General features: G+C 43.6%; 1 protein-coding gene across 2 annotated transcripts in view; it reads right to left on the bottom strand.

Moving 5' to 3' along the window:
- SFMBT2 (Scm like with four mbt domains 2) overlaps nt 1-22,858 on the bottom strand; it is a 115,724-nt gene that overhangs the window by 80,408 nt on the left and 12,458 nt on the right. For both annotated transcript variants that reach the window (XM_027639811.1, XM_027639810.1), the window contains exons 2-4: nt 21,203-21,372; nt 17,835-17,929; nt 14,234-14,474 (exon numbers count right to left, since the gene is read on the bottom strand). In XM_027639811.1, coding sequence (XP_027495612.1) covers nt 14,234-14,474; nt 17,835-17,929; nt 21,203-21,308 — 442 coding nt within the window. In that variant the 5' untranslated portion in view covers nt 21,309-21,372. The remainder of the gene's footprint in view (nt 1-14,233; nt 14,475-17,834; nt 17,930-21,202; nt 21,373-22,858) is intronic.

The following is a 22,858-nucleotide window of genomic DNA, read 5'->3' as shown; positions in this document are numbered from 1 at the left end:
TCACACCTCCAAACTCTATTCGATTATCTCACATACTCAGTGCCTTTTCTCACTTCTAAACCCCACAGTCGCTTTCTGAAGGATATTCTTTGGAGACAGCTCTGTAAAATGCAACAAATTTACAGCAGCACAATGTTCTTACATAAAGCATAAACCAGTTCACTGCACAATTACCTTTTTTTCCCTGGCAATGCCAACAGTCTACAACAAATATCCACTACGAATAAAAGCATCAAAACATAGAAGACAAACAGAGGAATGCGATGTCCAAGAAATCCATTCTGTGTTTGGGTTGTTTTTTTGGTATTTTTTTTCATTTTCTGTATTGTACAGATAGAAGAGAATGAGTGGGGATGATGCTTGAAGTTTATTAAATGCATTATATTGTTCAATGCACTGCAAAAGAAACACCAATTAAAAAAAATAAAAGGATGGAAATTCTGGTTAATGCTTAAAAGTAGGGGTTTTTTAGAATCATAGAATGGTTTGGAGACTGGAAAGAACCTTAAACATCCTCTAATTCCAACCCTGCTACCATGGGCAGGGACACCTTCCACTAGACCAGGTTGCTCAAGTCCCCATCCACCCTGGCCATGAAAATTTCCAGGGATGGGGCATCCATAATTTCTCTGGTAATGTGTTCCAATTTTTTTCCTGGTTTTTTTTTCTCCCCCCTCACAAACAGAGATTTGAAAGGAAAAAACAAGCCATTAAAAGTTTCAGCCTCAACCCCCAACACAACAATGCATCTCAAAGGTGAAAAAGGCAGAGGGATATCTTGTGGGAAAACCCCAGCAGGATTCAGGGTCACCACTCACTCTGGTGCCACAGAGCTCAAGTTGGTGAGGTACAAACAGCAGAGCAGGACTTAGTAGGTCTAATTTAAGGATTTGCCCACGGTTCTACCCAAATCTCACTGCTCACACACAGAACTCAGGGCAACAGTGGAAATCTAACCATCCCCGTGACCCAAGAGTGAGCCAGCACACTCCAAAATTATCATGGAAACAGCAAACAAGCCTTGCTCACCAGGACTTCAACTTCTGACACCCCATGAAGCAGAAACATATGTTTTCAAAAAAATCATCAAACTCATTTTGCAATTTACAGTGTGTTCTGTAATTAATCACATTTGTATTGCCAGCTCCTAATGACTGAATCCCGTTTAATCACTCCGGAGCCTCTCGGCTGTGTGATGTAAGCACCACAAATCAGAACCTAGAGGGCCTTATGAACATTCATCACGCATCCTTCCCGAAATTAATGGTACAGTCTAAGCACAGCCAGGCCCCATGAGGTGCTTAACATCCTATGCACAAGATGTAAATTCATAATCATCATCATAACACCATCAAAGAAATACTCCGTGAAGGCTCACTTTGTGCTTGCTAAACATGTGTTTTCTTCACTTGAAACTAGAAAAAGGGCTTGAACTATAAATCCCAGGATCAAAAGCATCCCCCAAACTTTGAAGAGTTTAAATCTGAATCAGAGATCAGCGTGGAACATTATGCAAGGCATCGTCTGAAATGAGAACTGCACTGTGTTACAGGACCTGAAATGTGAGCAGCTTTTCCACAGTGCTCCAAATTTCCTTTGAATGCTAAAACTTTATCTTCTTCAATCTGGGATTTTTTGACTGGAGATGATGGTGCTCCCATGAACCCAAATGCTTTCACTGCTAAATCAAGCATCAGTGCAGAGCCATGGCTTGTGAGCCTTTCATCTCATCTTCATCATAAAATGTCTCCTCTAAGTTTTTTTGGCTTCTTTCTTTCTAAATAAATTTTTGATGTTCTACAGGAAGAGGTCTTGCAAATAGATCCACCCGCTGATGCCCAGGCTGACAAGCTCAAGAACAGCAGAAAGACTCAAAGCAAGGCAAGACTATGGAAAAAGGTGCAGATGCCTCACATTGCCAGGGATTCCTCAGCAACATTCCCAGGGTTGCCAGGCATGGGAGACTTGTGGGATTTCCCCCTCTTTAGTGTCTGTAATCACCACAGCAGAGCCTTTTCAGTAAAACTGGTACAATAGATAGCAGGATGGTTTCCTGAGTCTGGCAAAGTTTTCCCTGGATATATTTTCTAGATCAACTCGAGCAGTTTAGGAAGTAGCTACATTTTTACACCATGGCCTGAAAATGCTGACTTTCCCCTTGTTTCTTCATCCATTCCCAAAGGACAGTGGGGGAAAAAGCTTTTTTTAGCTACTAACGCAGGAGGTGGATGCTCTGCCTCACAACACAAACTAAACCATCAATCAGGATGGGTTTCATCACATCCTTAAGCCTATTTAGAGTGGGTGTTTTTTTTCCTTTTGTGACCAAAGTAAAAAAAAAAAATGAGAGCACACACAAAGACCCAGAAACAAATTATTTGGGAATTCAGAGCAAAAGCTTTCCAATGTCACACAAAAGGGCCAGAACTGACCCAGAAATTGGAATCTGGGTTAGACGAACTGATTTTTGATTGTCATCAGGAAAATGCTTTATAGGAGCATCACTTAAATCTGTGCACTGTGTAACAGCCACCTCCACGGGCTCCAGGAGCATATGGGCTGCTTCAGGAAACAAATCCCTTCCACGGTGACTGGGAGCCCACATTATCATGCATAACGAAGGAAAAATCAAGTGCAAGTCACAGCTGGCTCAGGATCATGCTGGTGCTTGCATCTGCCACTAACAGCCTCCCAAATTCACTATACCCATGCTCCTCATGAGCAAAATCTGAGGTGCCCCCAGGTGCATCTGAAGGAAGGCTCTGCTGAAGACGTGACACAGGACACACTGGTTTGTCCTTGGCCTAAAAGAGCTCAGAAAATCCTCCCTCAGCTCAAGTCTAAGAGATATTATTTAATCCTCAAACTGATCAAAGAGGTCCACTGTAGAAACATGTACATCAACTTTGGCATGCTCTGGATCAAATCCCTTGTGCTATTTACCCTTCACACTTCCTGTCCAATGCACCACAAATCATCTCCTTCTCTGATATAAGGACTGAAAACTGTGCCTAACTTAGAATATTAAGGGTAGGGTTGGTTTTTTTTAAGTCTCCACAGATGACTCCAATGGTGACTAATTAAATTTGACCATGTTTTACCTATTATATATATCATTAACTATCTAGGCCTAGTCTTACAGTTAAGGTAGCATTTACATTCCAGAACTCCTCTGGGGAAAATTACAGGAGACCGGGGGAGGGAAATTAAATGCAATTACCAAGAACGACTATTTAAAAATCTCTCAAGCTAATAATTTTTAAAGAATATTTTATTAAAAATGCAGTCAGCTAGACATCAGTTAAGCTGACAATGACCAAAAAGAGTGGTTTGCACCCACTGTTACACTTTCAGGGTCAATCCTCCCATTCTTTTCTGTGGCTTCTGGGTTTTCTAGCTCCACAGCTTCAGAGCACATATCCCAGGAGGTGATGTGAGTGTGGAAAAACAACTCTGGATATTCACTATTGGATATTAAAGGTGTGGAGATCTCCAGAGTTATGAGTGAGATGCACACATCAATGGTATTTGCTCAGATAATGACACTGTAGTATCCTCAATGACAACACACTATGCCTACAAATGGAGCTGTAATTCTTCTGTTCAACAGTGAACTGATGCTCAAATGTTCTGAATTTTATTCTGTATTCACATGGTCTGAAACAGAGGGTTGGATGATGCCAAATAGTGGCTCAACACAGAGCAACAGGGCCAGTACTTCTAAAACTTACTGTCTCCTCAACCTCCTCCTTTTATTTAGGAGCCTCATTGAGACTGACAATAAAATAATTTACATCTTGGCACTTAAAGGTCTTGGGAGGAAGATTTTGCTGGTTCGTGCAAAGGATGGAAGAGGGTTTTGCATCAGCAAAGGGAGATTTTACTTGAAATGGTCTCAAAGGTACCAGTCAAAAATCTACCCTGTTCCATCTGCTGCTGAAGAACAAGGAAATTTCAGGAAATCTCTATTTACAGAAAAGCCTGATGTCTGTCCATAGCCTTTCCTGCAGTATTTCCTTGGAAATACAGATTCTCATTCACAGTCTCTGCCTCACACTCCAATTACTCTTTTCCTCCCATATCTTTGTTCCTCCAGCACAACTTGTACTAAATGTCAGGTCCAAAACCAATGGTTTAGTCACAGTGGCTGCAGTGTTATCCTGTGCACTGTGATCAGAATCATGAGCAGCAGAAGGTGAAGCTGTGGGGTCTCAGCTGCTCATCTTAAGTGCTCCAAGCCTCCTGAGCAGAGCCTGAGTCCCACTGAAACACGTTCTCCTTGCAGGAGGTCAGGAGCTGCAGCAGAAATGGGTTCTGCCAACATTTTGGGCTGGGTAAGTCAACTTCTGCAGCTCAGCACCACTGCAAGGACTTCTGCTCCATCAACCTTTGCCAAAGTTGAACTCCTTTGCTGTGCAACGGGCTTGAACTTTGACCTCTACAGACATAACCTAACACATGGCCTAATAACACTAAAGAATAAATGAGACTGAGATCTGTAGAGGTTTGGACAAGCAAAGCTTCCTCAGTTTTTAATACGACCCCTCTTCTAATACAAAGCCCTGGTCATAATGTTGTACAAACCTCATGGAGCTGTACTCCATCCAGCCAAGAGGGATAAAATTCAGTTCTCAAAGCTGCCCACTACAAAAACAAGTGGTTCCATAGGGAGAGAAAAAAAAAAAAAAAGCCAGGAGGGGGGAAGGAGCTCAGTTTCTTTGGCAAAAGCAGCTTAGAAATGCTTTATTCTATGCACCTGTGTCCAATGCCACCACTCCATACAAAGTGCATCAGCGTCCAAGTTTGAGCAGATCCTCAGCTCACGTTGATGCCTTCCCAAAGTTAGCTCTACCCCTTTGATCCCCTTTGCTTTTATCTCCTTACTGTGTCTCACTTGCTTTTCACTTGCATGGTCCAGCTGTGAAAGTATCAACTTTCACAAACTCAGGTCCCTGCGGATTTTTTAAAAGTTATTGCAAAAGACATGGAGCACAGAGCTAATACACATCCTGATCTCCTCCTGGCCATTTGTCATGACAGCCAACCATGAAGAAACATCACTAGCACACCCAAGCCCCAGCCTTGCCAAGAGCCTGAGCTTGAGGAGAATTTCAATCTCCCTGCATAAATCTCCAAAATCCAGCACAAAGGTGTCCAAACCTCGCCGGCCCTATGGGGTCAGATTCCAGAGCACTTCGGGCTAGTTCCAGTCCTTCAGGCAGCAAACTGGGTGCTGAAGGCTTCCAAAACCCAAAACCCCTACTTGATTACATTCAGGAATGACCAACATGCCCAAGTGATCTCCCTGCTGGATAATGACCTCAGCTGGGGTCCTGTGACACCTAAAGCCATGATGGCAGAGAACGGTTGGCTGCTCAGCCTTTAGGGAAAGGAAAAATTCAGAGCGTGTTCTCTGCCTTGAAAACCCAGATGCACACCACAGGGGCAGGATGGAATGAATCATTCTTTGATATTCAAGCATCTTCCAAACAGTGGAACAGGTATCAGGAGAAAACAAACAGAACCGAGTACAGCGCTGTGTACAGAAATGAACTAATATCAAGCTTGACTGAAAAAGTTGATTAAATTAGTTTAATTTAAAAGCCCAAACAAACCCTGAAGGAGGTTCTTTGTTTATTGCTTTTTACCGACAGCACACGTTACAGAAGAAGCACCATGTGGGCATGAAATATTTATTCATTAAATCTTTCATAAAGCTCCACACTATTGGTTTCACTCAAGATATATTTATAACTTGTCAAAGTCCCCGAAAAATCACTGCTTTTCTTTCCCCCACCTCTATTTCCTCCCCCATGCACTGTTTATAAAAGGATTAGTCAGATTTCAGTTTTCATTTCAATATTCCTGATCCTCAGCTCTGCTGTTGCTTGTACACAAGGTGCTGCTTCTTTAATCAGAAAAGGATTCATAGTTCAGCCTTCCCTGCACCGCCCAAAAGGGACCCTTATGGTGCTGCAAACCATACGGTTGCTTTACAACATTCCTGCCCTGGGAATGGCAACATCATTCATTACAGAGGAAGGCTGCAGTACGTGGGAATAAAAGCCAAGGCAGACAGTCCACCTAGGCAAGGGAGAAAGTGCATTCATTTCAGTATGGGCACGTCTGAGTCACTGGCTATCAAACCTCACCTCGCTGGTGAACCACTTCTTGAACCCTTCCTTGGCTACCAGCCAACCTCCAGATTAAACCCATGCTCCGAGCTGGGTTAATAACACACTTGTGTAAACAGTGCTGTATTATCCTCAGTGTTTGCTGTAAAACTATGTAATATTGTTTTACAAGGTTTGCTGACTATATAGCTCTGTCCAGCACAGGAATGAGGACAGGTTATAGCTACAGATGAAAGCATTTTCCTCCCACAAGGGTGCAAAAATCCAGGATTTGCATTAGAGGGCAACTGCATCAGTGAAACTGTCAGCTCTCCAAAGAGCTGCACTGATATCTAACCTAGCTGTAGGCCAAACCAAATTAGCCTTAGCAATACTCTACTCCACTCCTGGAAGACCTTTGCCTGGAGTATTGCATCCAGCTCTGGGGTCCCCAGCACAGGAAGGACATGGACCTGTTGGAGCGAGGCCAGAGGAGGCACCAAGATGATCAGAGGGATGAAGCACCTCTCCTATGAGGAAAGGCTGAGAGAACTGGGATTGTTCAACCTGGAGAAGAGAAGGCTTCAGGATGACCAAATTGTGGCCTTCCAGTATCTGCAGGAAGCCTACAAGAAAGATGGAGAGAGACTTTGGACAAGAGTATGGAGTTAAAGGACAAGGGGGAATGACTTTTAACTGAAAGAGAGTAGATTTAGATTAGATATCAGGAAGACATTTTTCCTGGTGAGTGTAGTGAAGCACTATCAACCCCAGAGAAGCTGTGGATGCCCCATCCCTGGAAGTGTTCAAAGGATTGTATGGAGCAACCTGGTCTAGCGGAAAGCATCCCTGCCCATGGTATGGGGTTGGAAATGCATGATCTTTAAGGTCCCTTCCAACCCAAACCCTTCTATGATTCTATGATAAAAAAGCATCCAAAACCAGCTGCTGAATAGGCACTTTAGGTGCACTGCAGGGTCCCACAGAGTTTTGGTGACCATAGTCACTGCACCCCTGCCTTGTTGGACCATGGTCTAATCAGGCCTGCTCCTGTTTCCCTTCCTCCATTTGTTTGTGAGAATAAATAAATATAAATACAGCATAAGCAGATGTTCTTGTTACTGGAAACTAGGCTTGCTGGGTACATTTCTGCTGAAATGGCTTCTTACTGGAAAATTAGGTTTTGATTAAAGTGTGTTCTTTTCTTGCTTTTAGTAAACAGAGCCTGCTTCGTGTGCAAGCTTTGGGCCTTTTTTTTTTTTTTTTTTAACTGGAAAACCAAACCATCTTACACAGTTTCGGTCTTTCCAACACCAGATCCTCAGCAAAGGCTGGGCTCCTGAGGCACAAGAGCATTCTGAGAGGCATCATGGAGACATCTCGAGATGACTCCTATAAGGAGAGGCCAGATCCTCGTGAAAGTCCAACCCAGACAAAAGGGAAAGGAAGAACCATCACTCAAGTCTGTGGCGCTTAGTCTGCTGTGACTCAAGACAACACTTTGGGTGTTTAATCCCAAAGACAACCGTCCTGACATTTTTGAGGGGAAAAACAATCATTTTTTTTTCCCCAAAGGAAAATATTGATGACAAAAAGCAGAGGTTTTGCCTTTATGGTTTTGTGAAGGGAAAGAACACCTTCTCTAAGCCAGTTAGACCAAAAACTCAACAGAGAAGCACAAAGAGCGACCTCAGCTGATGAGGCTTCGCCCCAGGGAAAACCTTCCCCTTAGCAGAGAGCCTGACAGTACCCCATGGCCGTGTACCTAAACCACAGGGTCACTGCAGAGCCACAGCTGGGAGACTTGTGGGAGGTATGTTCCCTAAGGACCACCTCTATTGCACTCCCAAAAAACCTGAAACAAAAGGACTTGTGTTTAACCAAACACTGATTTTTCCCCCTCATTTGCCTCCCCCACTCACAGCAGTCCCAGTTAAAGCCAAGCAGAGCACACCTCACATTTCCCACTCAGGCAGTGCTTCTTTGTCCAAGTTTCACAACTGAAACATCAGGATAAATCATTTACTCCCAAGTCCACCTTATAAACCTGCCAGCAACTCATCCCTGCAAGGTTCTCTGCAGCTATGCCTCTAGACCTGAAAAATTATATTAAAAGGAAAATCAAAACAGAAAAGGTTGACCTCAAGCCCAGCAGACCTGGAGATGATCAAAAATCTCTGCATTTGATAAAGTCTACAACTCAAACTCCTTGCAAAGCCTGACCCACCAGCCAGGCTGTGCCACATTTACACAATAGTTCCACAATTAATTACATTCCCAAAAGGCACGTGGGGGCCTGTTACACTCAGTTTACCCCAGAAAGGCCTCACTTGGTAATTTTAAGTCTTTTGAGAGCAACTTAAGCCAGCAGCACATGCAAAAGATTTGCAGTTTCACACAATAGTGAAAAGACCATTTTCCCTATCAGGACAACATTATCCTGGTGCCACACGAGCAACGGACTGACTCCTGAATTTTCACATCCCTGTTGGAGGGATCTGAGTCATGTCAAGGAAGGGAAAGAAAAACTACTGTGGGTGCTGTAATGACAATACGTTTTTCTCAGGAGCAAGTCTGCAAGGGGCTTTGTGGGGCCAGGGGGAAAGGCCAAGCCATGACATGTTCCAGTGATTTCCAGCTGCTGTAAGCGCCCAACAGACACCAGAGTCAACTGACATGACTCCCACTAGGGCAAATTTCAGTCCCAAAACCCCTGGATCTTCAGTCAAAGCCAGCATTATTTTTACCTCCTCTCCTCCCCTTTGCCTTTACTAGGAGAAAAAAAATGCTATTTTTTATATGCTCGTTAAGTATAATCTGCTAAATATTCTATGCCAATGCATAAAGCTGCCTACTATGCTAATAGAATACTTAATTGACATTTATTTGCTGACTAGTTATTTATGCTAACGTCACCCCTGCATAATTAATAGTCTGCTAAAGTCGGCTTGAAAAGCACACATAAAACACTGTACTAGGAGTCATTTACAGCATTTAAAATAAAGAAATCCTGCCATCTATTTACACTAGCTCAGTTTTGGTTTTGATGGAATAAGGGGATAAAGATTGGGCAGAGAAGATTTTAAAAAACAGCCCTATATACTACTTTAGAAACATCCACAGTCTTTGACAGTGCAACCTGCCAAAGAAGATTTCCGAGTTTCATTTTACTTGGCTCCAGGGCCCAGTTCTTAGCTGATGTAAAACACCATAAGCTCATTGAATGCCTACTCATGTTCTCCAGCCTCAAGCTCTTAGGAAGTAACATTTCAGGTGAGCCTTCAGTGTTAAGAGCTAAACCAGGGCCAGATCTGCTCTCAATTACACTAGCAGAAAAGCAAACTCATCTCAGGTAAGTTAATGGAGATGAGCCAACTCCTCAGAAAGATAAAAGAGGAAGTCCCCCCTGCCCAGTTGATCCCTCTATCTGCACCCTAATCATAGACCTGTAGGCATAGTTTAATTTTTATGTCCTCTGGCGTGAGATTACCAGGGGAAAGTTGGCTTCAGTTTGAAAAAACAAATAATATCCATGATTGTATTTTCTGAGTGGGAAGCTCTGGAGGCCCTCATCTATTGTCAGAAATATTATCTGTGTGTCTTTCTCTGAAGAACCCATAGTCAAGACTTTGTGGACACAAGTGACCTCCAAGAATGATGCTGGAAGGCCACATCTCCACCACGCTGAGCTGTGACTGTCAAAAAAGCCTTCTGTGCACTCAGGGAGTCTTGAATGACACCAAATCCACACCTGCAACACACCAGACCATCTTCTGACTATGCGGAATCCACTGAGTCCTCATGCCATAAGTTTTGACATGGTCAACCAGATCCATTTCTCCCCTCTCCTTTACACCAGTGATCTCAAGGAGTAGGATTTTGCCCTGTGATAGATTCAGATATATAGATATATAAAAACAAAACAAACAAAAAAGCAACAAGCTGTCATTTGGAGGCAGCTCAGTTTGCCATGGCACAAGTTTTATTTCCTTCTTCATCCATGCCCTGCCCAGAATCTGACCCAGCACTTGAAATTTGAGTGAAATTTCCCTCCCTTGGCCTGGATCCAGGGTAGAAGTTGAAACAGACACATGACAACCTATTCAAATAGGGACTAAGTAACATTTGCCTTCACAGAAATCCTAGGCAGGCAAAATACTTTATGTTCAACACTCTTAACAGTATATTTGGTAATTAAACTTAAGAAAGTTTAGCACCATGCAAGAGGGACTCATTTCATCCCCGAATGAGGCTTTTGAGCTTTAATTCCCCTTATATTGGTGAAACACAGAAGTAAAAGCTGCTCTTCTACACAGAATCACAGTATGATTGATCACTGTGATCACCAAATCCAGGTACAGCTGGTGTTCAGAGGTTTTTTCCATCTGTCCCAGTTCACTGTATAATCAAAACATAGACCCGGTTCTCTCCCTGCTGTATTTCTTTCCACCTCAAGCCTCCTCTCTCTCCTAGTTTACACGGCAGGCAGACTCCAGCCCACCACGTGGATCTGCACACAGCAATGCCCTATTTGAATTTCCATCTGTCAATAACATTAAAGCAGAACCACCACAGCAATTACAAGTGTACACAATAATCTTGTCGTCCAGCGTCTTTAGCGCGTCCCAGAATGCATTAAGACGGTGCCAGGAGAGACTGGGCTCTGTTGGCTCAGCTGTAAATCTGCAATCTGTACAAAAACACCCACGTGTCAATCACGAGACGTTCCTGTTCTCCTCGTGGTTCACGATGCATAATTTAACTACTACGCTTGTCAGGTTCTCCACGCTGCTCGTGCACCCGATGGTAAATGTGTTCATGAACTCAACTGTCATCAACAAAGGGAAACAGTACGTGGAGATAACAGGCTAAAGGAGGCAAGAGGCCTCTTTTCCTTTCACAGTTAAAGGAATTGCCAGTCAGGGAAAGTTTAGTCAGGCTTAAATTTTTAATGCTCAATGGGTAAAACGTCCCAAGGGTTGAAGGATGTTGACAAACAACCACATCAGCTCTGTGCTGAGGAGGAAGACAGTGTTTGGGGAAGACATAGGAGGGGATTAATGCCGTCCCTGTTCCCATGCAGGTTGATATAAGGGGAAATTTTAACTAACTGCCGGAAAGACCTGTGTTATATCTCACAACCCTGTAGTGAAGAAAACAAATCCTACCATACCACCACAGCCTTGCCACTGTCAGTGAACTATGAAGCAGGTTGTCCTTCCTAATACAAATTACAACTGCCGAAGGGCCTTGTCAGAAAGGATGAAAATTTCACACTCAGCTACATCAGGCAGTAGTTACCCACTGCTTACACCACAGTTAATATGCAATAAAAAAGAAATCTCTGTCCCAGGACGTGACATTAGAGCTGATCAGTGCCAAATCTACAGACCATAAGGACAGCTTCACACTTGCCTCAGCTAGTTCATGAATAAACATCCAATTCATTCAAATGAGTTCTATATTAACTAATTTAAATAATTTTCATTTTGCTTTGAATGGTAAACAGATCTATTCTGCCAGGATAGTTGAGTTTGCAATTCAAATTACACACCGATTTGTAATGAGAAAAATATAATTAATGGCAAAGCTTGAAGTAACTACAATTTTACTCCTTGATTTCCTGTGGAAGAGAAGGAGGGGGTGGAGGGTGAAGCTCTCAGGCACACATGCACTCACACACCATCCTTCCATAAGCCAATACATTCTAGTGCCAATTCCAGTATTTTGCTTGAGCAGTCCTGCTCTAGAGCACTGCACCACCGTGGGAGGACACAACATGACTTGACATTCTCCTCACAGGCCACAGACACTGTGATGCAACACTGACATCACCCAATAAATAATCATGCAGCAGTCTGTAGATTAAATGACTTCCTTCTATTGGGATCATAAACAATAATTATTTGGCAGCTGCCCCTTAGAAGCTCTGTGTGTGCTGGACATTAAATCAAGTTCTATTGATTTGCTAAACTGAGTCAGCCCATTTTCCTCGTATCTCTCTCCCACCTAATGAGATTCTTTGTCCCATCACTCCACCATTCTTGTCTGGCATCACATTTGTAAGTCAAGCACTGATCAGTCCGATCTGATCCGTAAGCAGAAACAGAGCACTGTCCCAGCGCTGTCGTTCTGGCCGTTAAACAAGTCCTTCTTGGCAGATCCACTTTTTAACCAAAGCCTTCAGCTCCTGATTAAAATCAAACCCTAATGACAGATAACCAGCTCTGGCCACACTGCTTGCATGGTCCTGCCAACAGATACCTTCACGGTAATCAAGATGTGCAGAATCAGTCCCTTTGGAAACGGGCCCACGCAATTTGAAGCTGGTTTTTGTTTCTCCCAGAAGTCTGACAACAAAATAGTGTGCAATGGTAAAAAGGTAAAAAAATCTTCACAGAGTTCATAGAGAACATCAGTTTCTCTTTTACTGATGCACAGATTCTATGATTCTCTCAGTCCTGAAGGCTCAAATCATCTTGGGCATTTTAGATGCCTCATTCCAAAACACGAACCCAGTTCTTAAATGATTAAATCTCTTTTGAAATAACAACCTGTGCATTTAATTTATCCTTTCTGAAAACTATACTAAGATATATACAACAGAGTTTATTCACTGAGAATGGGAGTGGGTGGAAAAAAAAAACCCAAACAAAAACCAACTGGGCAGTTGCCCAAATTTAAGACCCCGGTGTACAGTTACATCACCCATCCAGAGGAGAAGGGACGTATTACACACTTGCAGTCATTCAAGCAAGACAATTCACACAAAGTAGCCACGACCCAAAGGGCAAATTCCAACATATCCAGGAAAAGCAGCTGCCTCCGGTTATAAGGCAATTGTTATTTTCTATTATGACATTCGATAAGATCTCTTACCCCCTTGACCCTCACATTTCCAGATTTAGTTTGTAGCACTGTACACCTTTCAGGTAATGTTGATTATAATCCACATAATAAAATGTAGTTTAAGAGACCCATAAAATAAAATACCTCACCCCTCTCACATCAGCTTGATTTACTGGTGCTAAGCCAAGAGATTTCTCAGACATATTTATCTTCAGGACTTTTTTTTTTTTTTTTTTTTTTTTTTAAATAATCAATCTTGTGTTTATTCAAAACACACAGACCAGGAAAAAAAAGTAAGTTTAGCTCAGATTTGGGCATACACAAGGCAGGAATGTCAGCTCTGATTCAAAGACTGTGTCTACAGCTCACTTCAGTGGGAAGTCAGGCAACACTTACACCAGAAGAAATCCCACATGGCATACAACTGGCACATGCACTGTTTTCAATGCTCACATGTAACAGGAAGAAAAAGAGTAACTTCAGCAGTAGAATCCTTAAATGAGACTTTTCATTTATGTATGCACAAGCTGGAGGCTAAATATTCATCTCTTCTTCCCTTGATCCAGAATAAATGGGATATATGGTAGGAATACTTACCAGAAACACTGACAATATGCCTCTGCTTGGAGCTATGTAGTCGTAAGGATACATAGCTGCTCTGGTGATGTACATAGTACATATATACATATATAAAACATATATATATTCTTACACACTGGGGATCAAATTCCATTATTAACAAACTGCTACACCTACAGCTCTTGCCTTCAGTTTTTGTGCACCTAAGACCTGACAATCGGGACATGCCCTAACCTATAATGACCAAATTTTGCTACCTCTAATCATGTGTATCTACCACTGGAATTAAAAGCTGCCAGAATCTGGCAATGGAAGGTTTTAAACTGAGTGCACAGCCAACTTCTGATTTTGGTCACACCCAAACTAATCTTGCTTATTTTAGTTTGTTCTCACTCGGAGTTTCATCCCTCCTTTCTACGAGAACAGGACAGTTTTCTCCACTAAGTGAAAATCACAGCTTTACAGTTTAGCAGTAAGTTTCCATGTTAAGACAACACTTCCTACGGAAGCGCCTTCTGTTGTCACCAACCAGGGCAAAAATGCCTTTGCTAGAGGCTGACTGGCAAACTGAGTCACCCACTGACCCGTGGGGACATGACCCTGACTGCCCCACCCAACACCAGCTGAGGGTCTGGAATACCCACCCCAGACCAATTGGAGATCCGGAGATTACCAAAACAGCCAGAACTCACCATCTGGAGGCATCAGGACCTTGTTGTTCTGTGTACACCAGCCCACGGGGTGCAGATCTGCTGTCATCACATCACACCAGAAGTCTGCCCTGCGGTCGTCCCCGTAGCCGCAGTAACGAAGCAGCAAGAGCTGTCCACATGTTGTGATGATCGTAGCCACCCAGTACGTGTCTGGATTGCTCTTGTTGGCCACTTCTAATTTCATCCCTGGTTGGAAGCTGCTTTGAAGGCTGATTTCAACCTTGCAAAATGAGAAAGGTGTGGTGTTACCTTTGCTTCTTTGCAGGGAGACCCCCCTTCCCCTGATAATGCTGCCCTTAAAGTGCAGCTCTAGGATAGGACACAAGTTGATTTTGCTTCTTAATCAAACCACCTCCTTCACATCTGCCTAGGAAGTTCCATTCCTACTTCACTGGCACATACCCCATCATGAGAGGTCCCACATGCTCCAAAGAGTTATTCCAGGTGCACTATATCTAAGAGAGGAGCAGAACCCATCTTCATTTCCTAAATCTCACAAATTCCTGGGAGAAAGGTGATAAAACTCAAATGAGGGATCGTTTCCCACTGTACAGCTTCATCAGGTAAATCACTGGACACATGTAAGGTAGAAAGGCAGGTATGAAGCACCTCTAGGAGTTGAGCCCAACTACAGTAACTAGTCATACAGCAACACTGAAGCATCTCTTGAGGCTCGACAAGCATCAAGGGCTCAATGCTCTACCAGGTAGACCAAGTGTTTTCACTGAACCCATCTGCAGCAGCTCAAGCCTCAAGTAATTCACCCTCCCGGCACCCTGGTAAATGAGCTATGACCCATCACTGCAAAAAAGTAAATTGTTTAGGTCACTGTCCTGCCACCTGACGAAGATGTCACTTCCATTTACCTAAGCAATGACAGGTCACATGTAACTTGCCTTAGGACACTGGAGATGACAGTGCATCTCTTTTGGGATACTGCAGGGCCTGCTGTAGGAACAGCATAACTTGTGTTCCAAAGGCCAGTGGGATGTCTCTACCTGTTGTTGATAAAGAAGAGGTGGATGCCAATTCACTGGTTCAGGTGTCAGCCTTGTCTTCAGAAAACCATCCAAAATGTAGCCTGTCACTCCCTACAAGATGTTTAAGGACAGCTTCTTTACAGGTTTATTAGAATCTTACCCGATACTGAAACAAGAGAAACTGTAAATCTGGATAAGCCTGCCTCTGGTTAACTTCTCATTTAAATGACAGGTTTAAATGCCTCCTTTACTCATGGTAAGTGTAACATGGTCTACTTGGTGAACTGAGGATTTCACAGACTTGGGGATGACAAGCTGCTGAAAAAACACTCCTTAGGCACGTGAGCAGTGCTCCCTCAGTGCTCATCCCACTCCAGCTTCTTACCCAAGGGCTGCCCAGCCAAACCCATTTATTATCTGCAGGTAGCAGCACTCCATGCGCCTTTACTTGTGTGGGCACTTCCAGCACCATCGATACCTGGAGTCACAGAACAGGTGAAAGGGACCTTTGGAGATGGCCTAAGATTGAAGAAGGTCTCTTTAACTGCTTTACTTAGTGATAAAACCGGATCTTGGCTCTTGTGGTGCTCAGGGTCCTCATAAATAATCCAGGGTACAGACTGTCCCGTGCCCCAGTACAAACTGGATCTCCTGGTCCCCTCCAGCACAGACTGGATCTCCTGGCCTCGTCCCAGTACAGACTGGCAGCTGTAGCTCAAAGCACCCAAGCCTGATAACTGCAGAGAGTGATTCATTTGTAGTTTTTCTCCTGTGCTCACCATAATATCAGTGAGGTATTCTGGAGGGAAGGGACTCATGACTGGAAATCACAAGAGCGGAATCAAACAGACAGATAACAGAATCTCTGACAGCTTTCAGATTCCTGATCAGCTCAGGTCTTTTGGAGAATCATTTTTCAGACTGTGAAGCATAGTCACCAAGGACTGTTCTCACAACTAAGTTATCTCATTTCAACAGTCCTGGGATTGAGGTGCTGCTGCAGTCAGCAGGATCAGCAGGATGACTTGGGCATCTCCATGCACCTGAAGACATCTTTAAGGCCTTCATGAAGTACAAAACTTTCTGGAGCAGAAAACTGGGTCAAGATGCTCACTCCAGACAGCTGCTGGATCAAGAATAAACTCTACAATAAGTATTGCCTGTAATTCTCCAGCATAGAGAATTATGGTCCTTCATCCTGCAGTACTCCACTCTTGTTATAATGAACTCAAAGCAAGGATAGAGGACTATATCATTTTTTCAGATCTAGATGAAGGAAAGGTTTTTCATCCCTGCAGCTCCTTAGCCCTACAAAATAAGGCACAAAATCACTTGGAGACAAGGGTGGTTGGACTAGATGATCTCCAGATGTCCCTTCCAACCCCAGCCATTCCATAACTGTGATTAACAGCATGACAGCAGACACCCAAACCAAGACTTCTCTTAAAGCAGCAACAGGTCCTTCAGGAAAGTTCCCTCTCACTGCAGCCCAACTACACTGCCCCCAAAGGACATCTCTGCCAGACAGGAGACACAGTGTAAGGCTGCTTCCCACATCTGACGGGTCAGTTGGGAGGATGAACAGCACCATCTTCATGAGATTTGCAGCTGAGGACAGAGAACCATGAGGACTTGTCATGGCTTCATTCAGTTGAAGGCATCACAGCACCATCCCAGTAGGCCTCAACATCTCTTACAGCACAGTCTTTTACTTGAATGACAAAGATGTCCTGGAAAATCTACCAGTCTGGCCACAAAAGCACACCCTTGACTGTGATGAAGAAGTCAAGAATCAGTCTAGTTTCTGTCCCATGTCCTCGTGAAATCACACACGTGGAACAGAAGACATTAAACAAGTAGTGGCAGATGGAGAAGTTGGTCCCAAACAACAAGATCCTTGATGGGCTCTGCCTGGAGACAGAATCCTTTCTTCAAAGCATGCTCTGATACTCTCCATCAGTAAATACTTCAGAGAATTCCAATGCTATTTCTACTAAAACAGACCAGAGCCACAGACCACGCTGTAGCTACCACAGCTGTCTGTATGATCCGTGTTCACCCAGGAAAAGCACCACCTACCCAACAACATGGTTCTCACACCTCTGAGACAGCATCTCCAGGCAAGAGGTTGAGAGATGGCTTCCTGCAGGCCATGCTGTACTCTATGGCTGAGTAACCCTGCCAGTCAGTAAATCATGCACTAAAAGGAGCTTTGGAGAAATAAGAAAACTCTTGTGAGATGTACCTCTACTGGTTGGGATGGACAGCAATAAATGCAGAAGGGGAAATAAATGAAGAGAAAAAAATAAAATGAGTGCATTATAAGCAAAAGAAGAGCAATATAAGCCCTCAAAAATGAAAAATTTCATCAAAAGGCAGACTATAAGGAAGTGGCACAGACAGAGCTCCAAGCTGTGACTGCAAACACACCAAGGTCACCTAACACCAGTTGGGGGGCTATTCCCATTCAGGTTGCCACACATGTGGAGGGATGATTTCTCCTTGAAATGGTCTGACCCCACTTCAGTTCTCCAGTGACCCCCTGAAAACCAGAAGAGAGAACACGCGGAACACCCGCGAGGCTCAGGCAAAGCACGTACGTGTTTGAAGGAGGTGTGGGGAGCAGCACTGGCTCCTGTTTCCTCCAGAAATTCGTCCCAGTTGAAGTCTGCATCCTCAATGCTGGAGCCCTCATCTGTGCAAACGCAAAAAAAAAAAAAAAAAAAAAAAAAAAGAATGAAAGAAAGAAAAGCAGCCTAAAACACAGCCAAAGAAGGCAAAAGTTATGTCAAAGAGTTCAGGGTGAGAATAGCAACCAGTATAAACATCAACAGAAGGGAAAACAGAAAGCTTGCCTTAAAGATCTGTGTTTTGACCAGCTCTTACTATGCTTTCAGCCGACTTTGGGACTTTAGCAGCCAACACTGAGATCAGAAATGACTCTGCTTTCATAGCAGTGGGGGAACAAAACTGTCATACAGGCACTTCTGCTCTTTTATTTAGTATTTGATGACTCTCTTGCTGCAAGGGAGGTGGCTGCCTGCCCATTATCACAAGGGTGCAGTGGCCTTGCTTGTGCCCCAAAAGTGGGTCACCCAGTACTGTTAACTCCAGCAGTGCCCTGGTGATAATACGAGAAGTTGCTTCTGTTGGCCGAGCAAAAAGTGGAACAAACACCCCAATCCTTGGGGCTGGGGAGCCCAATTTTCAGTTCTGCCACCCTTTCTCTCCTTCCTCAGCATCTCTCCACTCATAAATCTCAGACAAGGTCCCCATGCCTCCCTCCTCCCCTAGATGCTTTTCCCCAAATCCTCCAGCACCCCTCACTAGACCACTACTGCCTTCTTACTCCCTGCACTTGTTCTTGCCCCATTCCAGATTTGGGGCTCTGCATCATGTCTCCCCATCCCACTGCTGCCCCACATGATCTTTCCCCACAGGGAAGGACTTGACAGGACTACTCTTTCTTTTATTTCTTTCTTTATAACTGCACTGAGTAGAGCCAAGGCCCCAAACCATTGCTGAAACACACAGAGAGCAATAATTAAAAATAAATCTTCTTTCACTTACAGAAAATCAGCCAAATCTGATTGTTTTCATTTTGTTCCCAAGCAATCTAGCAAGCCCAGTTTCATCCCCAGAGCAAAAATATTTACAGTCTAGCAATGAGCTCTTTGCAATAAGCATTTATCAGGCAAACTCTGCAAGACCCTTTACCTGCCCAAACATTCATCAGTGTGGTCATGATGTAATTAAAGTGACTCATGACAAACTGAATTAAGAACCCTCCCCAGACAGTTTTATGAAGAAAACAGCAGGGTTAATTTATTGCAATTATTGCTATAGGTCTCTAGTTTTCAGGACGAGAAAATTATGCTGTGCAAAGGGAATCTCTCGTTATTAAAAGGGGAAGACATAGGTTTTTATTTGCTGCCTATGGCGCCAGGCATACATAGATGAGGGGGGAAAAGGGGATCAGAAGAGAGTTTTTTGAGACAGAGCTGGTGGAGGGTAAAGAGTCTGGGAGTCCAAAGCTGAGCTGTCAGTGCTGTTAAACACTTCCACGCTGCTGCATCAAACTCAAATAACCTGCTTAAATATGAAGATGTAAATCAACACTTACTCCAGTGATAAAGTGGTTACCAGATGACTCTTCAACTCAGCAAGACAAGAAATATGAGCCAGTTCCCTCAGCCCATGATGCTCTTTGTATAGTCTCAATTTTTATTCTTGTTTTTGCTCTAACCTGCTGTGTGAGTCAAGGCAAGTATCTCCTTTTCTCCAGCCTTCTTCAGCAGTCTTGTGGGAGGAAGTCATTCCACAGAGCAGTGGGGGCAGAGATTTTTACTCAGTTCAGTATATAATCTCTGGCCCTTACAAGGAGTGATGTCTCCAGGGAGTCCAAGTCTTCTCCAGAATTCAGCAATAGCTTTTCAGTAGTGTTACCACAAAGATGCTATTTATGGATGCATCAAGTCCTCCTGTACTTCATGACCTCATTAACCCTGACCTACTCTGCCACACACCAACACAGACAGACTCACTGGCCCCACTGTTCCCACAGCTCCACCAGCAGGTTCATCCCCAGGCAGTCCAGCAAAACTCACAACAGCACCTGTTCAAAAAAATATCACCCAGATCTCTCCTTTCTAAACCCAAACAGAGAGACTTCAAGACCCAGACAGGAGGCAGAGTGAGAGCTGCAGCCTTCCTTCCCTGTCAGCTCATTTCTCTCTGACACATCACCCGTCTGGCTTCTCCACCATGTTTTATCTGCAGACTTTATCAGGAAATTACTTTTACAAGGTCTGTAAAAATAATGTCAGAGCACTCATTCATCACAGCATCAGTGGTTTATTTTGCTTCATTCCATCACAAAGAATTTTGAAGGGACTGTATGCTTCCAAAATGGTTTTCTTTTAATGGACTTTGTTCCCTGTTAGAAATCTGTAAGGGACAGGGGATCCAGAGCAGAGACAGCCTGGCCCAGGGATGAGACCAGCCCAAAGGACCCAGTACCACCCACACATGTAATAGGACTGCACACAAATCTCCTCATCCATCAGAAAAGCCCAACTGCTGAGGAGCAGAGGACACCCTGAAAGGTGATAAATTTGGCCTTAGACCTGTTTTACATATCAGCTCCTTTTCCAATTATTGGTACTTAGGTCCAGAGCTTTTTCTAAATGAAAGAGTCAAGGCTGGCTGGCTCACAATACAGGATGTATAAACAAGCCCAGGATGGCAAATAAAATCAACAAGTCATTATCTGTGAGCCTCTCAATGGCTTTAAAGTGCTCATCCATTGACACTATAAAAATGCAACTGTTCCAGCTGTTACCAGCTTCCCAGGATGTTTGGCTATGGGAAATAAAGGGGAAAAAAAGACTTAAAACCTGTGGCTCCAGAAACATGGAATTTTCACAGGCTTCAGTGAAGGAGAACACATTTGTAGCAAATTGCTTAGACATCTTATTTATAGTACAAAGATAAACTCATGACCCTTTGAGTGAACAGAGAACTGAAATGCTTTAGTAGTTAACACACCAAGTGTGCAGAGAGGGGGGACAGACAAGCACCTGATCAACCACAAACCTCCAGCACGGCCACAGGAGAGTCACCAAGATCCATATTCTCAAAGAAATTCAGGTACCACCAGCCAGTTCTTCTCATCCCAAACCAGTGTCTACAGCTGGACAACTGAATCTCATCCTAGAGGCTCCTACCACCCTCCCATGGATATAAATGGATCCAGTGGTGACTAAATCAGGTTGCAGGACACGAATCCCACCTCAAGAGAGGAGCCTGCATCACATGAGCTACCAGGATTGAGATGTTCTCCACTGCCCCATCTCCTCTTCATCCTCAGTGGGGACACGCAGGAAGCTCCAAATGGCAACTCAACCCAAAGTCACAGCTGGAGGGCTGCAACAGTGACAACAACCCAAGGGGGTGAAGGGGAGCTCACCTGAATCAAACTGCTCCCCATTGCCGTTTGCTGGGCTCTGACCCTTCTCTGGGGAGAGATGCTGGGTCTCTCTCATGGTGGCAATGAAAGATGCCCTCGTCTCCATGGTTCAGAGGAAAAGGCTTTGCCTTCCTAATTCATCCTGCAGCAGGGAGTGCCTGGAGGACAAGCTAGAAGAAAAAAAGAAAAAAAAAAACCAATGAGTGGTTTGTTCTACCTACACCAATCTCTTCCCTCAGCCTTTCCTAGTGGTTTTCATGTTATCCCATCTTGATACAGTTGGACTTCATGATCTTAGAGGTCTTTTCCAACCTAAACAATTCTGTGATTCTCTGACTTGTAAGCCTTTGATCCCGTTCTCATCTCCAAGCTGACCCTAGAGGTGGATGAAAACCACAACAAAGGATCTTAGTGGGAATAATATCGTAACAGCAATAATAATAATAATAATAACAACAGAGAAGATTATAAGGTAATAAACAGCATCCACAGGTTTCACATCCCAAAGTTCACTCCTGCTCCCAGTACCACCAATAGAGAGAGAAGGACCAGCCCACAGGGTGGCACAACCTTTGCCAAAAAAAAAGGCAGGAAATGTCAACTCAACTACCCTCCAGCAAGTCCAGCCCTTGGTTTACAACTTTTTGGTAGCTAACACTGTGTGGGATGTACCTCCTGCTCCACAAACATTCAAACTTCCAAAGGGGGAGATTTCTGGTAATGAAACAGAAGAAACACAGAAGAGAAAATACTTGGGAGCAACTGGAATAACTCTAGAAAATGAAATTCAGCAGGTAAAATGCAAATATCCTAATGAAACAGTGCTGGTTGCAACTTTATTGAATGAAGATGGACCTAAAGTAACTGTATCAGTTAGTAACATGCAGGGTGGCAAATACTAACTCATTTTAAATTGGCTTATGTTGGTAGAGGAGATTCTTCCAGAAGTAATGACCCTAGTAAACACAAAGTTGAATAAAAACACACAAAAACGAAAAATTATATGAGAAAGGGCATACAGGCTTACCAGATCTTACATCAGACACCAGACTAAATGAGAACTGTATTTCTAGCTACAGTAAGCCACCAGACAAGCAATACCCCAGGATACACCTTTAGGAGTAGATTAAAAAGAACTCCAAAGCGAGATTTCAGTAAAAACTCTCTGAGATGGCGATAAATTATGAGGTGTCAGAGCAGGACTGAAAAAGAGAAACCAAGAGCTGGGATTATGGGCACAGAGGGAGTCAGCTATTCAGACAAGATATGCTAAAGCAAAGACAGAGAGCAGGGAAGGTGTGTGCCCAGAATATCCTATGTGGAAGACTAGTCCTGCTTATTAGTGGATGCCTCCAAGACCTGCATGGCAGAGAGGACTGTGATGGTAGCACCAGCGTCAAATGCTCGACAAGAAGTGTGACTAAAAGTAGGAAAAAAGTTTACTGCCCGAGGCCAGGCAAAGCAGGAGTAATAAGACTATAAAAATATTATGGGATTTTTTCAACTTTTACTACTCTGGAGGCATATTCTAGAAGACTGGATATGGTGGTTATAAAACAGAAAGAAGGGGAGTGTTCTGTCCCAGATTTTTCATTCCCAGTTTTTAAGGCCGTTCCAATGACAATTTTAAAGAAGAAATGCACGTGCGTGAGCAGC

The sequence above is a fragment of the Corapipo altera genome, unplaced genomic scaffold (genome assembly GCF_003945725.1).
Source record: "Corapipo altera isolate COAL_440 unplaced genomic scaffold, ASM394572v1 1b, whole genome shotgun sequence".
Classification (NCBI taxonomy): Eukaryota; Metazoa; Chordata; class Aves; order Passeriformes; family Pipridae; genus Corapipo; species Corapipo altera.
Note: the sequence above shows the minus strand (reverse complement) of the source record. Positions and strands in the feature narration are given on the sequence as shown.